The following is a 27868-nucleotide window of genomic DNA, read 5'->3' as shown; positions in this document are numbered from 1 at the left end:
TGCTCAAGCGGAAATCCTTTGATTTTTATCAGCAAAGAAAAAAGGAAAGTCGTACCTCATTTTTACAAAACCCATAACACGTGCAATCAATGTTATGGAATTACATTTGTGAAAACTTCATTTTCTCATGAAAAACACAATGATTGACATCAACAAAATTGTCCGTGAACGTTCAAGTGATTCACCTCCGGCCCTGACCATTTGTGTGACCCCCAGACTTTCCAGTCCATTCCAGTCTTGGAATTCGGCCTCTTCAGTTGTGTTGCATTCAATCTCTCTTCCCGAGGCGTTGCTCCTCAGAGAACAGTTAAAGGGCCCATTGGAATTCGATTCCAGCTGGCTTGTAATGCGTAGCCAACCGTCTTCTTCCACACTCTTATAAACCTTGTGTCTTACAAGTCCATCTGACTGGTTTTGAGAATCATGAGACCAAAAGACATCTGCATTGGCGTAGACATAGCTGAACATGCACATGGGGCTGCCTTTGGACATCATGCTTTTGACCACCCCACAGCACTCTGAAGAACACAACAACAGAATGGAATCATTCATTTGTGCAAAAATGCATGGATTTGTTAATCAGCGTCAGTCGGTCTTTATTCATAAAACGCTTTTGTTGCACAAAATACTTCATGGGTTAAAATCTTTCCATTCAAACTCAGTCCTTGCCCTCAAACCTTGTCAGTCACTCATTCAATTCTACATCAAAGCTAAGCTAAGAAAAGTACTTGTTCTTATGCCTGTTTGTGAACATGTGGGCACTCCCAGCAACCTTGATGTCCTCTGGCAGAGTGTTCCAGAGGGGAGGCTGAAAAGACGCCTCACCATCTGTTTGTCCTGACTCTTGGAGCAATGAGTCCTCTGCCAGAGGAGTGCAGGGACACAAGGGTTCTTAAGGGAAATATGTCTTTATGGACCCTAGAGCAGGGGTCTCGAACTCAATTTACCTGGGGGCCGCTAGAGGCCGAGTCTGGGTGAGACTGGGCCGCATCAGGATTTCCACAAGAAAAGCACTGATAAAACATTCCAACGTTATCAAATACCTTTATTTTTTAACAAAAAATAATGAATTAAATAAATTAACTTAAAGATGAATAAAAAATAAATCAATCAGTAATATAAAACCAAATAATACTAATGAGCATACAGTAGATATACACTGGCTGGCTAAGTAGAGAAAATGAATTATTTTTATTCCGTTTCAAATGTCTGTATTAACAGCTCTTTAACCTTTAACTTTCTGAACTTGAATGGAACATTGAACATGAAATATTCTGAACACGGCTTCTTTTGCCTACTCCTTGCTGCTAGAGACCTGGCAGCGCTTCTTCTCACATAGTCACATTTGGCTTGAGGGAGGAAGCAGTGGAGACCCTCAGTAGAGCTTGAAGATGTTCATCAGTAAGTCTGGACCTGTACTTGGACTTATTGAAGTTCAAGGTGGAGAAGAGCTTCTCACACAAGTATGTGCTCCCAAAAAGGCACATGGTCCGCTTGAACCTTCGGGAAAGTTCAGGGAAGCTGGGGGTCAACTCTCTCAAAAATTGCCCAAGCTTGTCTGCTTCTCCACTCACCTCCCTGAACTTGGCTTTGAGTGCAGAGTTGCACTGCAGGTCAATGAGCTCCATTTGAAGTTCAGGAGGGGCATCTTGCACATCAAAGGAGAAGGGGTCCGCAAAAATTTGAAATGTGGCTTTGTGTGTCTTGAAGTCTGCAAATCTGTGATCAAATTCCTCCTGTAGCTTCGAAATGGCCTCAACATACATCTCACCACTGAATGGTGTGCCTGCATCCACAAGAGCCTTGCATGCTGGGAAATGGCAAAGGTTTGTCTGAGAGAGCTGGGCTTTCCATAACACAAGTTTAGTGCAGAATGCTCTCACGTTGTCATAGGCAGCACTGACAAGTTGCCCCTGTAGCTTCTTGTTCAGTACATTAAGCTCATGTGTGATATCAACAAGAAAAGCCAAGTCCATGAGCCATTTGGGATCACTTAGCACAGGATCAATCAACTCACAAACGGCGTAGCTAGCTTTGACTGCTGCATTACTGTCTTTGGTAGCCTTCTTGAAGAGATCCTGTTGCCTCAGAAGACGTGTTTTAAGACTGGCAACCTGGTTGGCTCTCTCATCTCCCTGGTATTTTTCGTACTCCACAGCATGTCTCGTAGTACAATTACGTTTCAAATTGTATTCCTTGTGCACCGCAACTTTTTCAGTGTAAATGAGACACGTCGGGGTGCCCCTGTGTTCAACAAAGAAATATTGCACTCCCCACTTTTCTTGAAACTGTCTGTGCTCATCACCGACCTTTCTCTTCACCGCAGGCTTTGAAAGAGACATCTCTGGGGCTCTGTAATATGTTTTTCCACTTGGAATGAGTCTCGGGTTGATCTTTCACATTCAGTCTCGCGGGTTTGTGGCGCATGTGCACTTTCGCTCTCCGTTTCAATCGCGGAGATGGCTACAGACACTGACACAGGCTGGATCACGGATCATAGCGCCTCATTCAGTTCTATGCTGAGAGCAGCGGAGGAGTGTGCGCGCCGAGCGGAGTGATCGGCCTCACGGCTTCTCCTCCGCCCAGCTGATTGGAGGAATGAATGAGTGAGTGAGCGAGGCACTGGACAGCCCGGCCGATGTCCCGCCCACCAAAAAAAAAAAAAAAAAAAAAATTAAAAAAAAAAAAAAATAAAAAAATTTAAAAAAAAAAAATTTGATCTTTCATATTAAGACGGGGGCCGCAAATTATCGTCCCGCGGGCCGCAGTTGGCCCGCGGGCCGCATGTTTGAGACCCCTGCCCTAGAGGAATGTGCGATAAGAAGTTGACCATATTTGAACAGCACCAGGGAGTGTTTAAAAGAATAGTGTGGTCTGAAGTATCAAAGGCAGCACTAAGACCCAGTAAAACCAACATTGGACTCTTCCTAGAATCATAATTTAGTCTAAGATTATTTAGAATCTTTAATTATCCTGTCTCAGACTAATTTTTTTCTCAGATGGTGTGAACGTTAAAATCATTAAGCTGCATAAATGAAAGTTTGAAACCTTTGTTGAAGCAGAAGAAGGACCATAAAAGAATATTTAAATATCATGCTGAAGAGGCACTGATGTCCTAAATAGCAAAACAATGAAACTCTAAAATGTTTTTAGAGGTTGCCAAAACTATGCTCACATGAGGAAAGTCTCTTAAATTGTTTCCTTTATTTACGTGTCTTTATCGTTTCACTCCATTGTCTTTAAAGTGATTTTGGCTTGATTACATTTCAATGTGTTTTACAGTTATGATTGATTTACCAGTTAAAAGGTTCAACTTGCATTTATAGGTTGCCATTTCATACATGAGAAAAAGCAACAACCTGTAACTGCCCACACGGGCACTTAACATTGAAGAAAAATCAATACAGGTTCAGCAGCATTGCGCAAATGATGATTCCCATCTGAATGGCACAGTTTCATTCAAAAGTCACATTCCAGTAAGGCAGGGGTGGCCAAGTCCGGTCCTCAAGAGCCCCTATGCAGTCTGTTTTCCATGTCTCTCTCCACCAATACACCTGATTCAAATAATCAGGATTGGTATGAAGCTTCTGGACAGCTTGCTGACGAGTTGATCATTTGATTCAGGTGCGGTAGAGTAGGGAGATATGGAAAACAGACTGGATAGGGGCTCTTGAAGACTGGACTTGGCCACCCTTGCAGTAAGGTATATCTAAAACTAGTCTCTTTACTACTTTGTCTAAAACATTTGTTTGACCAGCTTTACCGTGAAGTAAATGATTTATGCTGAGGGATAGTGAGTCATGTGGTTGAAGTCTAGTTCAGCCTTTTACATACCTGTCAACCTCTGCCGATAACTGCCCTTATAAATGATTATGATTCCCCTTACAAACCCCCCAAAAAACCTTACAAACACCGTACAAGTCGTACGGTGTTTGTAAGGTTTTTTGGGGGTTTGTAAGGGGAATCATAATCATTTATAAGGGCAGTTATCGGCAGAGGTTGACAGGTATGCTTTTACATCATAAGCTTTAGCAAAGCAGGAGCCAACATGTGACTTAAGTATAACTCAAGTATAGTTTTGTGAATAGAGGTTCGTGTGGATATCTGAGCCAATTAATAGCGTTTGTGACATGATTTTGGCACAGCTACGGAGCGAAGTGGAACCCAGGAGCAGGAAGCAGGCAAACACGAGGAAAGTGCTGGTGCACAATTCAGGATTTTAATGAAAAACAACCCAACAACTAGTAAAAACTGGGATAAAATTAACAAAAAAACATATTAACAAGGGGAGACGCACACCAAATAGGCAAACCTCGCTAATCAGGAAACAATACTCCCACAAAGACGTACAAAAACATGGGGTTTAAATACACAGACAGGGTTTGATGAAAATCACAAACACCTGGGTCTTACAAGGGAAGGAGAGCCAAAAGGGACACATCAGCATACCTGTCAACCTCTACCGATAACTGCCCTTATAAATGATTATGATTCCCCTTACAAACCCCAAAAAAACCTTACAAACACCGTACGAGTCGTACGGTTTTTGTAAGGGGAATCATAATCATTTATAACGGCAGTTATCGGCAGAGGTTGACAGGTATGCATCAGGTGAAACACATACAATCACATGGACAGGACACACGCATCCACCAACCCCAACAAAATATGACTTTCTTAGGATTTCACACAAACATGCCGTATGGAATATGTTGATACTCTAGATAAGGACTGACCTTGTAGCTCAATCCAGCTGTATCCATGTGAAATTCCCTGGTTGGAGTGCAGTTTGCACATGTAACGGTTGGAGGCGCCGCTGTCTACTGGCTGCACTTTCTCAAATATGAGTGACAGCTGGCCCTCTTTAAACTCACAGTGGAAGTCACTTTTTGAGTTATTGCTCTGGTACAATTTTCCCTCGTCCACTTGACATAAGAGCTTGTGGTTTCGGGACCAACCTATGCGTTTGACAGATAGGCCTTCCATAGCCCCTGGCAACACATTACATTGTATTGCCACTTGCTTGCCGCACTCGGCTGTAACGTTGCTGACGCTCATTAATACTGGAAACAAATTCACAGACAACAAAGAGAGAATGCATTACTTGATTGTCACACTTCCTGATATCATAACATCATTATCACTGCTGGAAAAAAAAAGGTTAATATAGTGTCAGATTGGTAGGCATTGTGTTTTTTTGTGGTGCAGAATATTTAGCAACACTCCTGTCATTTGAGCAACTAAAAAAAAAGAAACTTGCCAGTTTAACTCCTGAATTTAACAATACTTTCTATTTTTTTTTGGTTGAGATTACTGACAGAACCTCAGTTTGTCTTTTTAAATGTTTAATCTTTGTATACATACTCATTATTATTATTTTTATACAGTATCCAAGAGCAGCGCAGTTACATAACTTTGATTTATAAGACACTAAAAGAACTTCGCCATTCACCAGAACCAGACGTCAAATTCATTACTTTAAACGAACTCTGTAGTAAAATGTGAAAGTGAAAAAAAGAACTTATGTTAACACGTGAAATCTTTCAATTAAAATTTGGAAGGCGTTGACTCATAAATAGCTAAAATGTTATGTTTTACATTTTAGGGTTGTCAGTTTCATGCTTTCATGTCATGTGTCCCATTAAAATGTGAAATTGAACATCTTAAAGTACGAAATAGCTATCAGTTTCATTCTTAGTCACATAGTTGTTAAGTGAGATAGCGGGAGAAACTACTGAGATAAATTATACAAAGATAGATGCATACCTTTTGTTGAAATACTCAATTCAGTCAGGATGCAGGCATAAAGAAGTCTGATGAAAATCATCCTTGTTCCTTACTGTAAAAATGGAATAAAATTGGTTGAGAGTAGAAAAGATCTATCTTACGCTGAGGCTTTTGTCATCGCTTCCTTTGTAAATCAATGTAATGATTAACTTCTGAGGTCTGTCCTGGAAAAAAAGTGCCAAGAATGGTGGCTAAATTGTCGAATGTGTGTTAGAAAGGAGCATTGTAAAATCCTTTAGATGGGGCAGCAAAAGTGGCAAAGAAAAGGCACTTTGTATGAATACATTTTTTTCTACTCATGGCCTGCTGGTGCTTTGAATCAATGGCTGTCAACTAAGGGTTGACTAAAGGCTGATTGTTAAATACTCAGCGACGACAGTCAAGGTCTCCATCTGCAGGATGAAGAATGGTAGTTGCCTTTTCATTCACTAACAGGAATATAGCAGACTAGTCGATAATTGTATTGTACAAGCATCCTAATTCAGGTGTCTCTGTGTAAGGAAAACACTCACGGACCTAACTATTAGACTGAAACTTTTTATCTCGTCAAAAGTGTTCAGAAATTTACTTAGTATATGATTTTATATTATTGCACTTGCTTGACATTTATGAATGTTCAAAATAGCTTGCACACTTTAATAAAGGGTTTATGACAGTGACAGTATGACCTGTTTTTCTTTATTTCCTGTGGGGAAAAAAATCCTCATTGAGGTTCCACCCAAACTCCTTTTTTATGCTTAAGAATGTATAAGAAGAACCACAATAGTATAGAAGTACATCACAGTTACTTGACTTTCAGTGTTGAAGTTTAGTTAACAGGGCATGTCAATTTTTATCCTCGACTTTAAGTACTCTGTGGAGCAGATTACCCATGATGCTGAGTATTTGCTGTAGCTTTAGTTGGGATTTATTGCAGGTTTGCTTCTGAAGTTGTCTGAAACTGGTAAAATAAATGTTGACACTAATCCCACAATCTCAGTTGAAGCTCATAACTCCTTTGATTCCACTGATGGCGATGGATGTCTAAATTATTTAAACATGCAATGAATGTCCAAAATATGGCATTGGCATCTCAGTTCTACTGAGTTCTGGACATTTCTCACTGTAGCTTTGTTGTTCATTCTCCAGAACCCCCAAAATGTCCCATCTTTGTATTAATCTAGCCATAAAACCCTGCAAAGACTCTTTCGACAAAATATCTTTGTTGCGACTATTCAATCATCAATTATGCTGGCGGGATGTCCTCTGAACATTTTCCCTTTTTATTCAAAGAAAGGAGCTGTGACTCACCAGCCTTTCGAGATGTTTGAACCCAATTGAAAAACATCGGGGCTAGCGAAGTCTTTTCTTCTGGGCTAAACCAGAAGAAGGCAACACAATTTTGGAAATGACATTTTTCACCTGACCAACCCTGCTTTTCCTACCTCTAAAAAATATTTTCCATGCTATATGTTGTACAAAAACACAATTTATTGAAATGATTAGTTTTAGAAAAAAATGCTTTTGCCTGAGGCTTTATTACTTTGATACTGAAACCTGACATAATGAGGTGACAATTTGAAATTAAAGTGGAATGAATACTCCATTCTGGTGGGACATCATCCCTTTTCCACTGATAGGCTAAAATAACCACCTCGTTTTATGAGACTGCATTTCAGTTGGAGTTTATTGATTTTCTAACAAACTCTCTGATCAGTGATGCGTTCAGTGCGAAATCTGTGGAGACTTTTTGATTACACGCTCAGAGAAGCAGTGGTGGGTGTAAAAAACAAAACAACTATTATCTGATGTTTTCCACTTATACTTGTGAGTTACACTTTTTGCCAATTAATGTACAATCTGATCATGTATGAAAGAAAACATTCATTCATTTTTTTCCTTCATTTTCTGAACCACTTTATCCTCACAAGGGTCGTGAATTTGAAGCCAGCGCTCCAGAAGTGTGAGGCCTACGCGCTAACCACTTATCTGCCAGGCCGAAACAATTGGGAACAGATGGGTAAATACTTTTATTATACCTTCTGCCATGTAATGGAAGCACATCGACTGTTCTGAAACTTCTGCCTGTGATTAAATCATATTTGCATAGACAGTAAACAAAGACAAGTTAGAAGTAAATAAAAGATCCCAACCCATGAAGCTAAAGTGCATACAATTTCCAACCTTCACAGCTAATGATCTCTCAGGGAACTGTGTTTTTGTAATCACATGTAGGAAAGCGAACCTTAGCTATCTATTAGTAAAGCTCTTTCCCAGTAATGAAATTTGCCTTCAAAAGAGGACAAAACAATTCTTACACAATTCCCACAGACAGCCTGAATTAAAAATTCATCGAAAACAAGACACTTCAAAGGAATGTTTTCCGCAGTCTAAAGCAATGGTGGTAACAAAGCTCCTCTGAAGCCAAAATGATCCCCACTGCCGCTTCCATGTTAACTTTGAGGGCATTGTGCTTCACCATCTGCAGTTTTGTCACACATCAATCGCGTCATTTAGCCGCAGCGTGCGACTGGGCTTTTAGTAGAATGTAACAACGTAATTGTGATCAGAGAGCAGCTGCGGGGCACAGCTGGCAACAACTTTGAAGGGAAGAAAGCAGAATGAGATCGCGCTTGATATTTACCACGATGGCCCCATAGAGGAAGTCGTTGTCACCGAGAGATCAGGATAATTATGGTGAGAGTTCATGTCAAACGGAAAGCAAAATGGATACAACTGAACACATTCTAAACCTAAAGGAAAGTGGAAAGTGGAAATGATAGCCTTCCTCTATGAATAAGGGTGGCAATGGGAGTTTGATTGTCAAAATAACGCCTTATCTTCGCACTACCCTTCATTGCACCTGCTTGCTTTGGACCCATTGTTTTTCCTCTTAATTCTGCACTCACTAACGCAAAAAAAACACGTAAAAAAGCAATGCTCTGCCCAGTGCTGATAGATATCTTTACATGAGGGAGATGCGGCAAGAAAGACAGTGTACTGTCATCATAAGCAGCTTCTCGCATCTTGGCCACCTGGCTGTCTCGTATGCTCGTATCTCAAAAATTCTCTTGTATCTCAAGGCAACTATTTGTACTCGTATGTATCTCAAATTTATATATAAATACATATACACACATATATATATATATATATACATATATATATATATATATATATATATATATATATATATATATATATATATATATATATATTTGTATATGTATATATATAATGTTGGAGGTTCAATATTTCTTTAAAAACTGCAATTTTATTTCTTCCTAGTGCCTTATGTCTATCCCTCCCTTTTTTTAGTGTACAACATGATGTGTTTTCTCATGCAGTGCTTTTCCATTTCTCTGAGTGCTGCCATGCTCTGCCCAAACCTCGATTTTTGGTCAGGGTCCCAGAGGAGATTTTAGGTTCTAAAAGCTGCTTTCTGATAGGATGATTAAAAGTGCTTGAAACTGCCTCCATCCAGACATGTACTTCAAACAAGTGATCATATATTTTCACTGCCAGACCCATAACATTGACATTTGTTTGATTAGAAAAAGAATTGATCGTCATAACAGTTAGAGGGCAGCTGCCTTCTGAGCTGCATGTTTGATTTATGTTGTATTTATTAAGTCTTTTACAAATACTTTATTTGCATCATCAGCAGATGCTCGTAGTGAATAAGGTATTTGCTCTTTCTTATCATAAACAGGTTTGATAATGATGCTATAATATAGCATCCAGGCGCTGGCCAACATAATTCAGGTTTGTTGATAGGGAAATAAGTTGATAGTTTTGACATGCGTATTCCGGTAATTTGACAAGGTTATTTTGTTTGGCTGAGTGAGAGCAATAAACCGTCAATACAATGGGAAGGAAGCACATTTCCTGTTCCCAATATTAAGGTGTTAGTGTTCTCAACAAAATACTGCCCCCCAAATAAAGTTGATTTGTACTTGAACTAGTGGAAAATATACATGATCTAATTTCTGATATTTTAACAATGAAATCTATTGTATAATCTCACAATTTGACTCCATACTGAGATGATAACAAGAATTGTTAACACACTTAAGTTACCATTCTCATGTTCTGCACCCTTGTTCAAATTTTTCGACTCTTTTTCATTCAAATGAATGATATAAAGTCTCAAAACTACTGAGTGTGAGTTTATGCTGTCGTATCTGGTTGAATATAATGCTACTTATTGTAAGTGTCTTTTTGTACTCTACTGAAGGGGTACAATGTTTGCAAACATTCTTAACAGCAGCACATTTTTTAAACCAAAACAACATTTTTCATACCCTATATATTTCAACATACTATAAAACTTATGGCATTGCTGTTTACTCTGTATGTTTTCTACCTTTTTTTACCCAACGAAATTGCGTGAAAAAACTGTTTATTTGTCTAAAAATCTAATATTTTTCCTTTAGTCCTCTGTGGCCAACAACCGAGAATGCAATGTATTTGTCTGGAAAACTAAAATCAGCAGATTTAAGCACTTTGATGGGGGAAGGCAGGATTTTCCAACTGGGACAAGGCTAGTGGCAGCATTATGTGTTAGACAGGCTGAATGGTAAACAACGGTATGCCCACATCAATGCAGGCAATGTTTCAACGATTTCAGCGATTGTTCCCGAGATGAATTGGGGAAGCAAGCATGCGCTGCCTTTTTTGGGGGGGATTTCTCCATTCTATAGTTTAAATCTCCTAAGAAGATGAAAACTTCCCACACATTCAATTTGTGCATTTTTATAAAATCAACACTCATTACAAACCATTAAAAAACAGTATATTATTTAGTGTATAGTAGGGTTAGCTGGTACCCCTATATTTGAAATCCTAGTTTGCAATAGTATTGTACATCCATATCTGTGACCTCATTCATTCATTTAAGTAATAGAAAATACAGGAAAACCCACATGATTTTTTTTTACTTCAAAAGCATAGCCAGAGAACAAATTAACCTTGCCTCAATGCAACACTAATGATAATTTCTGTTTTCTCTGTTTTTTAAAATACTTGTAAACAAAGTAAAAGTTTATTTACATCCTTAAATTCTCACTTTGCACTATAAAGATGACAATTAAATAATTAATCAAGGCTGGTAAAGTCTGCCTTTTATCATCAGGCATGGAAAACACTTGAACAGCTCAAAGCTGCTTTTAAAGTAAAATAAAAAAATGGAGGGGAGGGGGGGCAATGACACTTACCTGTGTCCTTGTCTATCTGATGGCTGTGGATGTCTGATCTGTCTGAGTGGTAGCATGCATATCTGCACAACTTTCTTCTTTAGCGTGGCATCGGTGCTGAGTCACTTCCTTGAAAGAACTCTATTGTCCATCATTGAACCTTAGCTTCCTGACAGAGGCACTTAATATGCGGCCAACTTGGAGGGTAGTCTCCCTTCCGTCTTCCTACCTTCCTTCCTGCCTTCAAATGCAACGGCGTGTTTGTTATTACTTTCTATGTTCACACACCCTGAACACCATGTCCAGGAAATGGCGATCATTCCCGTAGAGCAAAATGTTTTTTCAAAGGTCTTCAAAATGGTGCCTTTCAGGAATACGACCTAAATTTCCTGACAGTAAAGAGGGGAAAATAATTGGAGAACATAGTTATTCCATTTGTCACTCTTTTATGCAGAGATTTACCACAAGTTAGGGAGAAGGTGGTAAGTAGTTTTAATAATAATAATCGGACATAGGCTCTGTCATCATCATTGACTCGACAAAAGCCTAATTGTCATCATACCCAGAAACTGCGTATGACGAAATTGGTGGTGCTTCTCCATAAGGTGCGTTCTCCCGGTAAAAGACCCAAATAAGTGAAAATAATTTCAGACTCGTAATTTGGCATTCTGCTGTGATGGATACATCGCATCACCCCCGAGCGGATCACTTACCTCTCACTGTCTTTCACTTACCTTCAGTCAGCCAGTAGGAGGCAGATCACCGCCCAACGTCTTTTCATGTTACCTCACCCCGAAGTTATTACACAGAAGGGATTGTGTGTCGTGTTACCGCAAGTTTAGAGTCCTGATGGATGTGGGAAAAAAACTGTCTTAAGCCTATTTGTCCGTACTTTGTGAGATCTATAGCGTCTGCCAGAGGGCAGCAGCTGGAACAGATTGTGACCAGGGTGGTATGGGTCCCCGATTATTATTATTATTATATATTATTTGATTAGAGCTTAAATTCTAATAGTAAAACTTCTCATCCTTTTCAGACATTTAAATATTTTACTCATTGGCTTCCATTGATAGCGATTGACATCCAATCTGTTTGAACTGGACGGGCTGACTGCCCTCTAACCTAGCTGCATATTTAAAGAGTAAGGGTGCAACATAATGTAAGCACCATGAAAATGTATACTAAATTACAGTATAAAAATGTAAACATATTCAACTTTACTGCTACGATTTTCATTAAAAAAGAAAACCCCTTCAAAAATATAATGTATATAAAATTGCTGGTTACTCAAGCACATGTCATGTATTTTTTTATGCTTGCCTTTATTTATTTATTCGCAGCTGCCAGTATTTTACCATACATTCCAATAATTATTTTCAACTGTGCATCACTGTAGTATTAATATTATTATTATGATCTTCATAAAATATTCCACCGATAAACTTCCATCTGCATTAATGTTCAATTGCTATGTTCCATGCTGATATCCATATGTAGTTGCAAATTGCAGTTTTGACATGCAGAATTACTCGGTCAGAAGGCACACTAAAATGAAAAGATGCCTTATTTTTTTTGTACCGGTGCTATGGTCTCCAATCTGCTATGCATACATAGTATATATGCATGCACCTGTCTTTGCTTTGTTCCCTATAATCTTTGGGAGGCCAGACTTTCCCATTAGTGAGCTTTACCATATGCGTTGAGCCATCTGCATTAAAATGTTCATTTCATCTCTGCATGTTTCCATTAGGGCGACCAAGCACTCCAGCAGGCTTGGGCCCAATTTATTGCGGTACATTGTGTAGCCGTTGCTGTATGAGTGGCCATATAATGAGCTCTTAATGGGCCTCTGTCGGTTACATGGTGTCAGTGTGTTTATGAGGTGAGGTACGCTAATGTGCCACAAGAGCTACACCGCACAAAACTTGGAGTATTTCACCTGCTTTTAATCCGTTAGATCAGGAATGATGTGTCCCACTTGAGGAAAAAAAATTACCACAATAGGGAGGGAGAGAGAATGAGTCTATGCATGTTTTTTTTCCCTGCCTTGGACCCCAGAATGTCACGTCTTTGAAGCCCTTTAAAATACTGCTGTGATTATAGACTATTTCCAGTAAAAAAATAAATTACAAAAACAGTGTGTGACTTGCATTGGGTCAATACATTTCTGCTAATAGTCACAGCACAATAGAATGGTGTTCTGGCCACCAGTTTGCATGCTCGAGTCTTTGGTAACTGTTATATTTCTTTTCACTTGGCGAACATTTCCATAGCAATTAAAGCTGCACAATACACAGAGCTACACAATTAGAGACGTCCCAATACGTAGTAACTTTTTGACTTCCGATTCCAACTGATTGTTCTCAAGATGTTTTGCCAATACCAATCTGGTGCTGAAATGATACCAATATTTTTAGACCAGTAAATAAAATGCTAAATATAATGTAAACCAATAAATAATTCACCACTTGTTTGTATTGAAGTCAAGAAATTCTCAGTTTACAAATATTACACGGTGTTCAGTTATAATTGTTAGTTTCTAAGGAGAAGAAGACAGATGTTTTTGCCTATTGGTTACATTTATTGCAGCCAAAAAACCTGAGGGTACTAAAACACACAACTACTGGATTGAATCCGATCGTGTGAGCAAGTCCGATACTCCAAAAACAGTTGTATTGGGCGTCGATACCAATACTGAGTATCGGATCAGGGCATCACTAATCGCAATACAATATTCTATGTTTTTTGTAATTATCTTAATACCAAACATTTGTTTTCTCACAGTCACCATCAGACAATTGTCGTTTGAAGCCAGGAGCAATAACAGATAATGGATACTCAACCCCTCATCCAATTGAGGGTCATTATAGCTACAGCTACACTCATCATAATCCTGCTTTCTTTTCTAATTGGGTTACAAGTGTAGTGACGGAACAAATTTAACTGGCTATTTTAAAACACCGAATAATGCTATTCTGCAGTAAAATGATAATGAAGAAAACATTTGTGTTTCTTTTGTCTTCAAAACAAACATTTAGAGATCAGACAAAACTTGCTTGATTTTTGCAGTGGTGCGCATAAACTATTAGCATAGAAATGGGCTTATTGGGGTTCATTTAGAGTTAAGGCTTGTTACGGTTGAATGTGAGTGACTCCAGTCATTCTCACAATATGGCTGCCTCAGCACCATACATGGTTTCGCCTCTTCTGACTGCGCTCTTTTCTCCCAGCAGCCCACTGGAGGCCTGCTTGCTGGCCAAATGCTGGGATTTCTATGCTTGCGCAGTACTCTGTCATCAATCCTGTTTGCCATGCTTCACTCCCCAGTTGCCCCCCCCCCCCCCCCCCTTCCATCTCTATGCCATTCATCCTTCAGTCTCCCCTCTTACATCCATCCATCGTTTTTTCTCTTAACATTGCCCAGTTGGATTGATCGTGTAGTGTTTGTAGAGGGGGAGGGGGGACGTCCTTTGGAGATCAACACAGTAAAACTGGAGTGCATGCTTTCTGCTTTTAATGAGATGCTCGAACACCGCAGCTTCATGCACGTACGTACATGCAAATATATTTGAGCTGACAAGACGCACATAGTTAGCACGATACAGTTATTGAAGCAAGTCACGCTGTTGGCTAACAACCTCTGCATGGAAGATTCCTTCATCGTGTAGCAACGGCGTGTTTCTGGTGAAAATGAAGTCATCTGCGAGCTTTTGTGTTTTAAGCAAGAGAAAGCTGATCCTCGTGTTTTCAAGCGATATCTATATAAGGTATTGATTAGTGCTCAGCCAGGAGGATAGGAGTGAAGATGATGTATGCTGTGTTTACTACACGATGTTTTTACATGCGTTTGTTCTATTGTTGATGTTTAATCAGAGGCACACTATGGCCACAATAAAAGAAGCAAAAATAACAGACTGCAAATCAAAGCCACTTTTGAGTAATCATAAGTATTTATATATTATATATTATCCCCTTGCTTCTATATTTTAACCTGAAACAAGCAATTACAGCAGTTTTAAGCTAGCAATTAAACAGCATGTGCCCTGTGTGAATGACTACTAAGGACAAAGGTGTAAGAAAACAGGCCAAACCAGCAAGTAATAATCCATCCAAGCAGCCATTAGTACTGAGCACTTAATTCATTAGAAGCAAATATGAGCTACATCTTATTATAGTGGAAGAGGCTGGTTAGATTGGACTACTTAAACAAACAGCATACTTAACATTTTGAATAGATCTAACTCCAGAATAGTCTGGAGAACATACTTTTTAGTTTTAAGTTTGCTTGTACTTTGTGAATTAATGAGGCTTTTGTTCTTTAGCTGCTGTAAATCCTCCTCTGCATCATTGTGTTTTTCTTTATGCAGTATTGCAGAGTACAGCTTTGGTTTAATACACGTGTCAAAGTGGCGGCCCGGGGGCCAAATCTGGCCCGCCGCATCATTTTGTGTGGCCCGGGAAAGTAAATTATGAGTGCCGACTTTCTGTTTTAGGGTCAAATTAAAATGAAGAGTATAGATGTATATTACATTTCCTGATTTTCCCTCTTTTTAAATCAATAATTTTAATTTTTTAATCTTTTTTTTCTGTGTTTTTAGTTCAAAATCATTTTGTAAAATCTAAAAATATATTTTAATTTAAAAAAAAAAAAGCTAAAATAAACATCGTTTTAGATCTATAAAAAACTGAATATTCAGGGTTTTTAATCCAGTTCTTTTAATCCATTTATAAAAAACAACAACTAAATATTATATCTAAAATGGTCCGGCCCACGTGAAATCAAGTTGACGTTAAAGCGGCCCGCGAACCAACCCGAGTCTGACACCCTTGATATTCTTCTCACACATAACTTCTTTTCAACAAATAGATACATTTTCATATTTTGTCATTGTAAGGTTTCAAAAAAAATTGAATTCTAACATTATATTTAAAACTATGTTACATTGTTTCAAAAAGGTGGTTAGCGCATCGGTCTCACAGTTCTGAGATTGAAGTTTCAATCCCAGGTGGGTTCTAACCTTCCTGTTTAGAATCTGCATGTTCAGCTCTGTCATGCGTGGGTTTTCTCCAGGTAATCCAGTTTCCGCCCACATTCCGGAATAATGCATGCTAGGCTGATTGAGCACTCCAAATTTCCCCTCGGTATGAGTCTGAGCGTGAATGGCTGTCCATCTTATCGTATACCCTGCCAACGCCGATTGTTGGAGGGAATAGGCTCTATCACCCCCGAGAACCCCGTGAAGATAAGTGGCTTAGAGAATGAGCGAACAAATAAATAAATGAATTTTCAAATTGGATCACCTTCTCACACTTTTGCAGAAGATCCCAAAAATGACCAACTGAAATAGCTTAAATGCAAATTGTGGTGCAAACATGGTTAAATGGCGTCCAAGGTTATTAATATATATATATATATATATATATATATATATATATATATATATATATATATATATATATATATATATATATATATATATATATATATATATATATATATATATATATATATATATAGAGTTGTGTTGCGCGCATGCATGAACCAACCTAAACCGATTCCTGGCGTTCAAGCTGTTTATTTAAAGAGTTGATTTTTCTCTCTTCACAATCATTCTCAGTGTTGGCAACTTTTGTCTGATCAATAATGTAATTCTTAACCAGCAACTGCAGCACACCATCCTAATTACCTCCTCCATTATCTGACCACGTCTCTCGTTGTAGTGTAAGCAGCCTTCATTAGGGCCTTGGGCAGAGTGGGAAGAAGGAGCGTATGTCCAGTCCACACAGATATGTAACACATACATTGATAGGAGCGATGAGAGTGCACAAACATGCCTCTTCAGTGGTCTTCAGTGGACACGAGACTCACTAACAGAAAAGGCTGGCGACCCGCTTGGCCTCCTCATCTCCACATCCTTCCCCTCTTTGTTTAATCAATCAGATAGCTATTATCCACCCGCGGCTGCTCGCTCACATAGTACACAGCCACGGGAGCGTGGCCATTCCGCAAGATGGTTCACCCCATCACCCCCCTCCCACCGTCTGCCTCATTGTGATAGGAGTAAAGCCCATGGGAAATAAAGACGGCGGCAGCTAAATCAAATCCACAGCACATTGAGGTGGATGCAAGCAAAGATACTGGCCTTTTTAAGCCTGATTTGATATTTTCATTCTGTGATAACAACCCCAAATCCCCCTAAATAACCACCACCATGATAAAAGGCATTCATATAAAGTCCAATAAAGTATAGTAAATATCTATAAACACTATGAGAACAGATATATTTCCAAGTTAGAAAAAATATTGCGTGGATACACTGATTCCCAACCACTTGTTTCTCCAATTATTAATTCAAATGAATGAACATAAATCTGTTCTGTTAAAACTAGAGATTTTTCTCAGTAACACTAACATCACTCACCCATAAAATATCACAATTTATAAAACTAGACATCATTAAATAGAAAGGTATAGATGTATGTATTACTGTACCTATACTACTGTATACATGGGTATCTCTTCAGTATAAATGTTTCAGCTCTTTGTGAAAGATAGAGAATATACGCCCATGGTTATGAGTTATTTTTGAACATCGGAAGAAATTAGGCAAAGCTTTCAATTAATCAACAGGTCACCATCACAAAGATTTACTTTACTATTTTTGTGTATGTGTCTGTGTGTGTAATATGACCCAGAATTCTATTATACCAGACATTGGGAAGCAGTATATTTGTCTTTTTCCTGTTTCTTTAGTACAACCTGCTGGAAAAAAAGTGCTGCCGTTGAAGTCAATATTGAATCGATAGCCAAATCTATAGTGAAAATGGATTGGATGCCTATCATCATCACTGGCAATGAATGAGTTGATAGAACACAGTGTATTGACAAGCGGACTGTTTACAGTTAATGGGACAAAACACACCTGCGGAGACAAAGCATTGTCTGTTCCTTTTGAAGGTGCTGGGTACCCAATTAGTAATAAAGTTTTGCTAAACTGTTTTATGTTGCCTATTTAGATGTTTGCCGAGGCTTCACTGTAACTTCCGGTAGATATGATATTACACCGCTTTGTACTTTTTGTGTAGTCTTCCCACCAAGCAAAATGCAGTCCTATCTATTTGTCTGCTCAATGGCACATCTGATTTTAGTTAATCCAGCCTAATTAAACATTTTCTTTAATGCTAAATAAAGCAATTTTAATTAAACGATATTCAGAAAGTGAAAAAAGCTAGGCCATTAATTTCTGATTCATCACGATTAGATCCAGATCATTATGCAGAGTTCTATATACATAAAACTGTGGTAGGGCATGTATTGATGTTGTGCCTCATCTGTGCTCTTCACATGAATACAAACGAAGTAATACGCTATCTCACATTACTACAGTTGATAAACAAACAAAAAAAAACTCAATTTCGGGCAATTAGACCCTCGTTTGCAAAGACTGTATTATTAGTCGAGAAGAACGCAGACTATTTTTGTATTCAACGCACAGAGGCAGTTTACCCCACTTCCACTTACAAACCACATGATAAGTCTACACATGCACAAAATTTGAAAAGGGCGTACGGCAGACAAACACACATAGTAAACTAATTGTGTCACAATTTTTTGGCTGATTAGTCACACTTTGTTGAACATCCCCAAATTTCAGGGCTGGTTTGTGCATTGACACCATTGAAACCAGGAAGTTTTGATAGGTCACATACAAATGCATGGTTAGTTTGTGTGCTTGGAAAAATTATTTGTATTTGCATTATATTTTGAAGTTTCAGAAATCTGAACCTACAGAGAGAAAGAAACATTTGTTTATAGAAATATTTGGAAATGGGAAGAACATTTTCATACGTGAAATTTGTGTCTGTGAGGGAAAATAACTGTCAAAACTATAAATGTAATGCAGTACAAAATCACACTAGGAGAGGCACGTATGCGACACTTGAACACACAGAAAGAAAACCTTTTTACAAGAGCAAATCAGTGACTTGGAAAAAATAGACAACTCCTCGGTCATTTATCGTGGTATTCGTTTCCTTCCTGGTTCCTACTATCCGAGGCACTACGGCAGCCAATCAGAACATTTATTGCCCAATCAGCCAATGGTTTATGTCAGGCACAGTGCTGTAATATTTATGACTAGTGCATTTGCTACTGTCTCCGTTTTTGCAGAAGAAAATGCCAATTTGTGAGCCAAGCAAGGGAGCATCATAATTTGGAGCGAATGGGCTTTATGTGCACTCGTGACAATGTTGTACTCAAAGTTATGATAAATGTCATCATTGTTGCATTGTTTATCCTCAGCTGTTCCACCTCCTCAACCGTTAGCCCCGTGGCAGTTTGCAATTGGTGCCAGTTGATTTCAATTAGCACTCTGCTAAGCTCCACTGCACTGTCCTCTCGCCTCAAGAACAGCCTTAAATAGTTTGAAATAACACTAAGACGGAATCGTCAATAAGAGACAATAGGGAACAGGGGACGTTCCAATAAAACAGTGTGTTTAAGTACTTGTTTTCCACTTGTTGCACACGAGCAAATACATAGTGTTCTTCAACTGTGAACATGGACATTTTTGGTAGTGAGAAATTGATTACTTGTTGCCCTTAAATGTAGGGAAGTAAACAATTTAGCTGATACTTTTTTCCCCATCAATTTTGTGGTTTAGGGGTGTCCAAACTACAGCCCGGAGGCCAACTCTGGCCCACTGCCCAGTTTTTATTGGCCCGTGGCAAATAATTTAAATATAATTGAAGAGCCCACATAAGAAGCTTAGCTTCAATCATTATTTTGCACTAGTCATTTATACATTGCCTCCACATTAGCTCAAGAGTCAAACCTAAAAACGTTGAAACAAATGTAGAAAACTGGATGTCAAGTATTTTGTTTTAGCAAAATACATTTACTTTGTTTCAGTAGTTTAAGCATATGTATATTTTTAAAAATCTCTTTATACATCTGTATTATTAACCCATTCACTTCCATCAACAATTATCGAAATCAAATCCATGTCAACTTGGAAAGATGTCTGTGTCCCCCATGTCTCACTGCCATTGACAGCGATAATCTTCGAATCCAATTTTGACTGAGGGCCTGACAGCAAAAATGGATAAGACACCCGATCTTATTTTTAACCTGATTCTCATCGTCTATAGTGAACAAATGAAAATAGAAAGATTTCAAGTTGTCCTTTGTATGCTTTTTCTGAAAGTGTGGCCACCCCTGGTTTCAAAAGAGACAAAAAATGAGCTCCTTACCACTGCAAAGGGAATTAAAAACTAAGACAAAAAGGTAACTGCAGTGCAGCAGATACATCAGGGCAATTAGTGTGGCATTTATCAAAATCCATAGCCAACTACAAGTGAAGATAAAGATAAAATCAGACCCTTTTATTCTGTATGGTGGCTTTCATTTAAAAAAAAATATTTGTGCACCTCTCTAGTTGTGTTGATGCTTAACTTGGGAGAGATTTGGGATGGTTATAATGTCGTATAGTGGAATTATTCTGATCCTGGAGTTGGTTTCCTCAGACATGAATATACTCTTTTTGCCTTTTGTTGTGAAAAACTATGAAGTGGAACATTACCATTGATCGACAGAATGGTTCATTTTGTCCGCTTCGAGCCTCGCTGCTGCTCATTGATTGGTTGACAAAGAATCGTCTATGTGTGGAAGTAGAAATAGAATAGGAATCGTTTTCTTCTTGGAATAAGCATGCACATCCCAACCAGAAAGAACAATATTCTGAATAGCGACTGTAGAGGAGTTCATTAAGTGACTGTGTTGTGTTGCTCTGCTTTTATTTGAGTTGAGTTTGCAGCCGTTCCACTTAAATTTCTCCTGGCAATACCAAGGCAGACAATATGGGTTTATCATTATAATCACTCCTGCCCTACTTCCTTGTCTTGGCACTAATCATTGCAAAGTTGGGAACAAATGAGGATTACATTATTCTGGGGCCAACAATGTGTACATGGAGACATTTTCATGGTTCAATACTAAATCTGTTTGCACGTAAATGGTGTCTTCGGATACTGCACGTGCATCCGAGTAGGAAATAACTAGCAGCAGGTCGGTACCATACTTGTCTAAGTAGGCTATGCTGTCACTATGCTAACTGCACTTGGAGTGATGGACTGTGACTGTCTTCATCCCTCGCTTTTCATACTAGTCAACATTAGCATCGACCCACGTCTTGAACATCATAAATGATAGATAAAATACAGAGATGCTTTGGTCATGATTACAGTTTTACAGAAAAATATTATTTACTCCTTTTTTCTATTTCAAAACCGTTTTTTGGCCCCCTCATAACAAACCACCCCTAAATAAAATCACAAATAAACATTTGTAACTCTCTTTTTGAAAAACTCTTCTTCATTTGCCAAGTGGTGCCTATTGAAGCGTGAGAGGAATTCACAAGCGGCCTCTAGCACTCGTATCTAAAAAAATGCTTGAATCAGGTCACTCATATCTCAAGGCACCAGAGTAATTATACAATTGGAAAACTACCAAAACAATCCTTCAGATGGTTTCAAGTGTGCTGTCTGAGTTACTCTCACATAGATACAGTTTATAGTACAATCTGACATATGATGTCCTCGCATTATTGTGTGCAGGGGATGTTTATGGTCTGCGACACTTCCCTCACTTATTAGTTCTGCAATATCACCCCTGATTCCCCACATTCCATTCATTCAGTGCCTTCATCCTTGTCATTGACATTTGCTACACTTCTTGAAAGGACATGAATTCAAATAGATCTGTTCTGTTGCTCCATATTATTTATAAAAACAAGCTTTACAATTATTGAATCCAACTCATGTCTATGCTGAGCGTGTGCAATGATGCTGGCAAGCTGAGACCACGCTACCAGTGATTCATTGCTTTAATCACTTGGGCTCTCCAGCCTCTCAGTGGCCATGGCAGGCTTTGACGCATCAATGCCTTCTTGCAGGACTCACCCCATTTGTCCTATTTAGGACAGTCTACACTACTACACTGTAGGGGGTTACTTGATGTACAGGCTTCTATACAGATGAAACCGTCAGCGCAGGGAGAAGGTTAAAGGTGTTATGAAGTGTATCTGCCTTTGTAATGTGTGATGATGTATTTGATAGACTATAATCAGTTGCATATGACTCACACATTTCCTCACTTTGACCTCCACTTTGATAAATGAGGTACAATAATTCAACACCAAAGAGATACTATATGGTCTTCATCCTCTATGAAAAGTGACAGATATTACAGGAACCAATGTTAGTCGTAAAAGTCTATTTTCCTTTTTTAGTGTCTGTGTTATATAGAACTGCCACGATGGAAGGCGTAGCACAATGAATTGGGATTATAACCTTAAATTATTATATACAAACTGTTTTTATAAGGTAGAATGAGTATTACAGAGTGGAATTCTTGTTTATTTAAAAAAAAAAAAGACAGTTCTTTTGCAGGGGCTGGGACCAATTTGTGAGGATAAGCACTATGGAAAAATGAATGAATATTTACAAATATGACAGTATTTAAAGCTAAATAATAGAACAGCTCCCAATGGTCACAGCCAATAAAAAATGCTGTTGAACATAACTGGAACACAGTGACACCAAAGTCAAGAAGTGCCTGTTCCAGGAGGATCCGGGACAAATTAAACCCTGATGGTGTCCCAAAAGTCATGCTATACCTTTTCCCTTGTAATTTCCAATGTCATTTGGATAGATATGAGGCCCCCAGGATTTTTGACAGCTAAGGCACTGCAGTTTTTCTGAGCACATCATTCCCTTAGCTATGGCTCACCGAATGACATCGGAGCAGCATTACAAAATCGCCACTCTGCAAAACACTTCTCCATCTCAGACTGCAATTTACCACCAGTTAGACGTACTGCATGTCAGTCATACTGTTACAACGTGTACTGCAATTTACAGAGCGAGCATTCCCACAAAGTCATCTTTATATATACTATTTCCATGTTGTTGACATTTATAATCATCCACTTAAAGCTGGTGTAAAATATAGATACAAATATTAGGCTTTTCTCAAATCCATCATTAAAATTGAACGTGATGGGTTGTGACTCTAATACCTGTCTAAATCGGATTTTTTTAAAAGGGTGTGGGTTCACTTTGTAGATTTTGGTACTCAGACATTTCGTCGAAAGATGTTTGGTCCCCGGACGTTTGGTCGACTCGACGTTTGGCTCACCGGACGTTTGGTTGAACTGACTTTTGGTAGAATGGACGTTTGGTAGAACGGACGTTTGGTCGCCGGGTTGTTACTGTTGAAACCAGCTCTCAAAATTATAATCATGAGAGTGAGTTTAATATCTAAATATCTAATATCAAAAGATCAACAGTAAACTCTGTCATAATTTGACAGGGAGCGAACCCGGCGACCAAACGTCCGTTCTACCAAACGTCCGTTCTACCAAACGTCTGTTCTACCAAACGTCCGTTCTACCAAACGTCTGTTCTACCAAACGTCTGTTCTACCAAACGTCCGTTCTACCAAACGTCTGTTCTACCAAACGTCTGTTCTACCAAACGTCCGTTCTACCAAACGTCCGGTCGACCAAACGTCCGGGGACCAAACGTCTTTCGACGAAACGTCCGGTCACGGTAGATTTTGTCTTTATTTTAGACCGAAAAAAAATCTTTGCTGTTTGTGTCGGACATGTGTGGATGAACCTCATTGAAGACCTTTGAGATAAACTAGGACAATGATCATGAGCCACAAGGCCCTCGCAGCTTTGTTGGCATTTTGGTATTCAGTCCCTGATGATAACCCCCATTGTTTTTCAGAGTAAGTGGTGAAAACTTATCCACAGTAAAGCTGCAATCTTTACAAACTGTTATTGATTTTCCTCTTTTTTATTACAACACTGGGTAGAAAGTAGATTGAATCAATCACTCTTGTTTTTCCTCGCCGTTTGCCACCCAACACTTGCTGATGACAATGTTTCATCACAATTCTGGCTGAAAAGAGAAACTCAATTTGGTGAAATCTTTGCTGGGTACACTGCAATGTTTCACTCAGCAAGTAGAAGACGACGCAGTTACATAGAAATTGGGGATGGATGCTTGTTGGCTCGTGTAATGGTCCTGTGGGAGTCAACTTGCGCTAAGATGAGAGGCTCATCTAAGGTCATCCCTCAATTGTTCTTACTTCCTCGTCTTCAAACATTTCATCAACGTCCTTTCCTGCTATTCAGCTGCTCAAAAAAAAAAAGACGTGGTGTACCGACTGTGTGTGAAATGTTTCCAATGCTCTCCCCCCCAGAGGAAGTTGGCGCGGCAGCAAATATAGGGCATTCCACGCAGCAGAGGATTTTCGAGTAGTGGAATGTGGATGTTTTACTCCCAAAGTGAGAGAGAGCTGAGGATTTGCTCATTGAAAACAATACTCAAGGAGCGCAACAAAGAAGCTTGGATGAAACTGGAGTTTCAAGTCTTTCCTTCATGCTATTATAAAGAGAACTGTGCTATTTCAACCTTTTTCAGCGTAACAATGACAGTGAAAGTTTCAGGAAAAAAGTAACTCACAAATGATTAAGTACACCTGCACAATGAAAGAATTTGGGGTATCCATGTTCTAATTTTTTTTTCTTTCCATCTGTCAAAACATTCTTTCAGTGTTTGGCTTTAATCATATTTAATTCCTGTAGAGACAAATCATGAAAATGGATTTAAAAGACATTTCAATGTTCACAATTCATTTTGTTTTTGTGGCAGTAAACCTTGAAAAAGAAAAGTATTCATTTTAGTTGATTGCATAACATTGCATACTCTTTTTTTCGTTCATTTTTACATTCCTTTTCAACTCAAATTGCTTGGGGCAAACATTTGGCCTCTTTGTACACGAGTCATGCCAATGGTTACCACTGTCATGCGTTTTTTTTTTTTTCTCTCCATGATAAAATCCTATGAAATTCAACTGCCACTTTACCTGCTGTTATGATTTTTTAGACACAAAAATGGCCTGTACATTCTTTCAGGACAAACTCCTTCTGTTAAATTGAATTTTGGAGCATGACAGAGAGAGTAAAATAAAAAAAACACAGTCTCCCTTTGTCTGGCCTGGCAACGATTGTGTGAAATAGTCACAGTGTGGAGATGAGCTTTTTGCTGCCTGTGGGCAGACACTTTGGGGAGCTTGTCACCTCAATGTGTCCCACAATTGTGTCACACAATGGGACGATGGCTCTGCCAGTCACAGTGTCACTTCCCAAAGTCTACACGCTCCCCGCAGGGCTTTTTTTTATGCAGTTGTCCTCCCTAGGCATTTTCAAAACTCTCTTTTGCTTTTGCTCTAAGGGCTCCAACCTGTCACAACAATCAGACTAAAAGTTTCTGCAGGTAAGTGTGAATGTTCATGTTACTCCTGTTACAGGAAAATATATACCTGTACTTCTGATCGAAATGTGTTTTCACTTATGAGAATGCAGGTCAGTGATAACCTAATGTATTTGCCCTTGTAAAATATCACACGCGTGTGTAAAATTTGTACTGCTCAAACGTATAATACTCAATTTGATTTGCTACTGTCAGAAGCATTTATCTAAAAATTGGTTCATTTTTGTGGTGTTTTCAGCGGTTTACAAATACACTACATCGGAGTGAGAGCTCTTTCTAAAATTTGGAGCCTTTCATGTTATTAATTTGGCTCAACAAATGTATTTTTTTAACTGTATTCTTTCTCAATGCGGCTTCATTGCAGTTATCCTGCTAACATGGTCATGTATGAGCAAAACTACAAATTTTCCACCTCAAGAAATACCTGACTATCCAAGAGTAAACAAAACAAGTGTAAATATTTAAAGATTGCTTATGAGATCTTCACCTTAACATGAAAATCTGTTTTGTCAAGATTAAAATGCCTTAATGTTACACTTTGATTATCTTTGCTGGGGCAATTTCAATAACCCCAACACAACTTTGTAGCTCCTTACCCCAAATGCACCAACCCGATATGGGCATTTATATTTTCAGGCATGTGTGCGAGAAAGCGTCTCAAACCACAGGAGAAGCAAGTCAATGGTGAGCGTAATGAAAATGCAAATTGTCCTTCTGCTGTTGACCTGCGCCGTCAATCACCATCGCAATAATCCAATGCACACCAACTTTGCACAAACAGGTCTGCAATGAAGCAGGTGCGTGACTCTGACCCTCCTTTGCACCAAGCTATTCCAGGATTCTGTCTACCTCATTCTGATTCTTTCCCATGTCATTCCCCAGATATGTCTAACCTTGTTTTTTTTTCTTATATTGTTATTGACTAGCAACCAATCCCGGGAGTAGCCTGCTCCTTGCCTTAAATCAGATGGGATTGTCACCAGTTCACAGATGAGTTGTGGTGAATGTTATTGGGAGTGGATGGATGATTTATTTTATGGTTAGCTCTGAAACAGTTTGGAACTTGTAGAAAAATTACATTAGATACATAAAAGTACTATCTATAAATGTACAGATATTGCACATTCCAGTTGAAATATCCAAATGAATAAAAGATGCACTATTCTATGTTTGTTTGTAAATTGCCGCAAGCATCCAGCACTGCAGTGAACACGTGTAAAAAATCAGATGTTTACCCAGTGGATTAGTGCTGATGGAGCAGAACTCTTCCCACCATCCGGACAGCTTGTGTGGGCGTTTCGCTGTCAGTCAACGCATCACAGGCCAAGTGATGCGTAAGAAGAAGAATGTCACTTTCATTTGCATTCCGGTGCCCTCCAGTTTGGCATATGTGCATTGCCACCACTTGTTCACAAGTGCGGCCTTGTTTTGTTGTGTGTTATTATTTACATTTGCAATTCAATGAAACCTTTCCAAGAATGATTACTCCTGAAAGCATGGCTGTTATGCCAAGTTGCCTCTGGGTGCCGCTGTTGTATCCTGCTATAGTGAATGTCGCTCTCCATGGTACTGAAAACATTCTTTTCGTTATGGAAGATTGCCTCTCATTTGTCATTTTGCTCTTTGATCACTTTAGAAATTTGGCAATTTAACCAGTGTTTAATCATATGGTATAAGGACTGTTGGCACTTGGGGATAGCAATAACGCAGATGGGATAAACACGTAGTAGAGTATTGTTCTCTGGACCAACCTCCATCTATTGCAATGGTTTTAGACATGTTGTGTTACATTAGATTTCACATTAGAATTAACCCATGGGATTTGAACCCTTGATCTAAAAAACTGTGAAGTGTGGATGTGTAACGATGCGTGTATATGTTGTCCGGTGAGTGAGTGGTCAGCACGTCGCCCTGACAGTTCACACATCGTGGGTTCAAGCCCAGGTTCAGACCATGCTTGGTAGGCTGGTTGAACAATATAATTTCCCCTTATTCGGTATGAGTGTGAGCGTGAATGGTTGTAAGTCTCCATGTGCCATATGATTGGCTGGCAACCAATTCAGGGGTGTCTCACCTGATGCCCACAATTAGCTGGGATAGGCTTCAGCACCACCCACGACCATTGTGATGATAAGGCAAATATATATATATATATATATATATATATATATATATATATATATATATATATATATATATATATATATATATATATATATATACACATACATACATACAAATAAATATATATAATATGTGATATATATATATACATACATACAAATAAATATATATAATATGTGATATATATATATATATATATATATATATATATATATATATATATATATATATATATATATATATAATATTATAGATATATAGTATCAGGAACAATTGAAGAGGGTGGTTATGCGAATTCTGTGTTAAATATTTTTATTGTTCTTATTGGCTATATGTTGGTTCAAAATGTTTAAAATGCGGGTGCGAGATCACATGGTTTGGATCTGCCATAGCTATCCACCACGCTTGTCTGCGCGGCATTGAAATGTCAGGGAATTATG

The 27868-nt window shown here is 38.7% G+C and overlaps 1 protein-coding gene and 1 long non-coding RNA gene across 2 annotated transcripts; one reads left to right on the top strand and one right to left on the bottom strand.

Annotated features, from left to right (window-relative positions):
• LOC144077960 (uncharacterized) lies at nucleotides 1–11345 on the bottom strand. Its single transcript, XM_077606088.1, has 4 exons — nucleotides 10983–11345; nucleotides 5767–5839; nucleotides 4737–5063; nucleotides 1–518 (listed from the first exon to the last, which is right to left on the bottom strand). Exons 2-4 carry the CDS (start codon nucleotides 5825–5827, stop codon nucleotides 118–120), a joined length of 789 nt encoding a protein of 262 aa, XP_077462214.1. The 5' UTR covers nucleotides 5828–5839; nucleotides 10983–11345; the 3' UTR covers nucleotides 1–117.
• On the top strand, nucleotides 3627–27427 carry LOC144077962 (uncharacterized). The gene is made up of 5 exons (XR_013301139.1): nucleotides 3627–3703; nucleotides 7698–7786; nucleotides 25266–25307; nucleotides 25941–25988; nucleotides 26086–27427. It is a non-coding gene; the product is annotated as an uncharacterized LOC144077962 (long non-coding RNA).
• Nucleotides 27428–27868: the final 441 nt, after the last annotated feature.

Source organism: Stigmatopora argus, chromosome 7, assembly GCF_051989625.1.
Source record: "Stigmatopora argus isolate UIUO_Sarg chromosome 7, RoL_Sarg_1.0, whole genome shotgun sequence".
Classification (NCBI taxonomy): Eukaryota; Metazoa; Chordata; class Actinopteri; order Syngnathiformes; family Syngnathidae; genus Stigmatopora; species Stigmatopora argus.
This window is presented reverse-complemented; position numbering and strand designations above follow the sequence as displayed.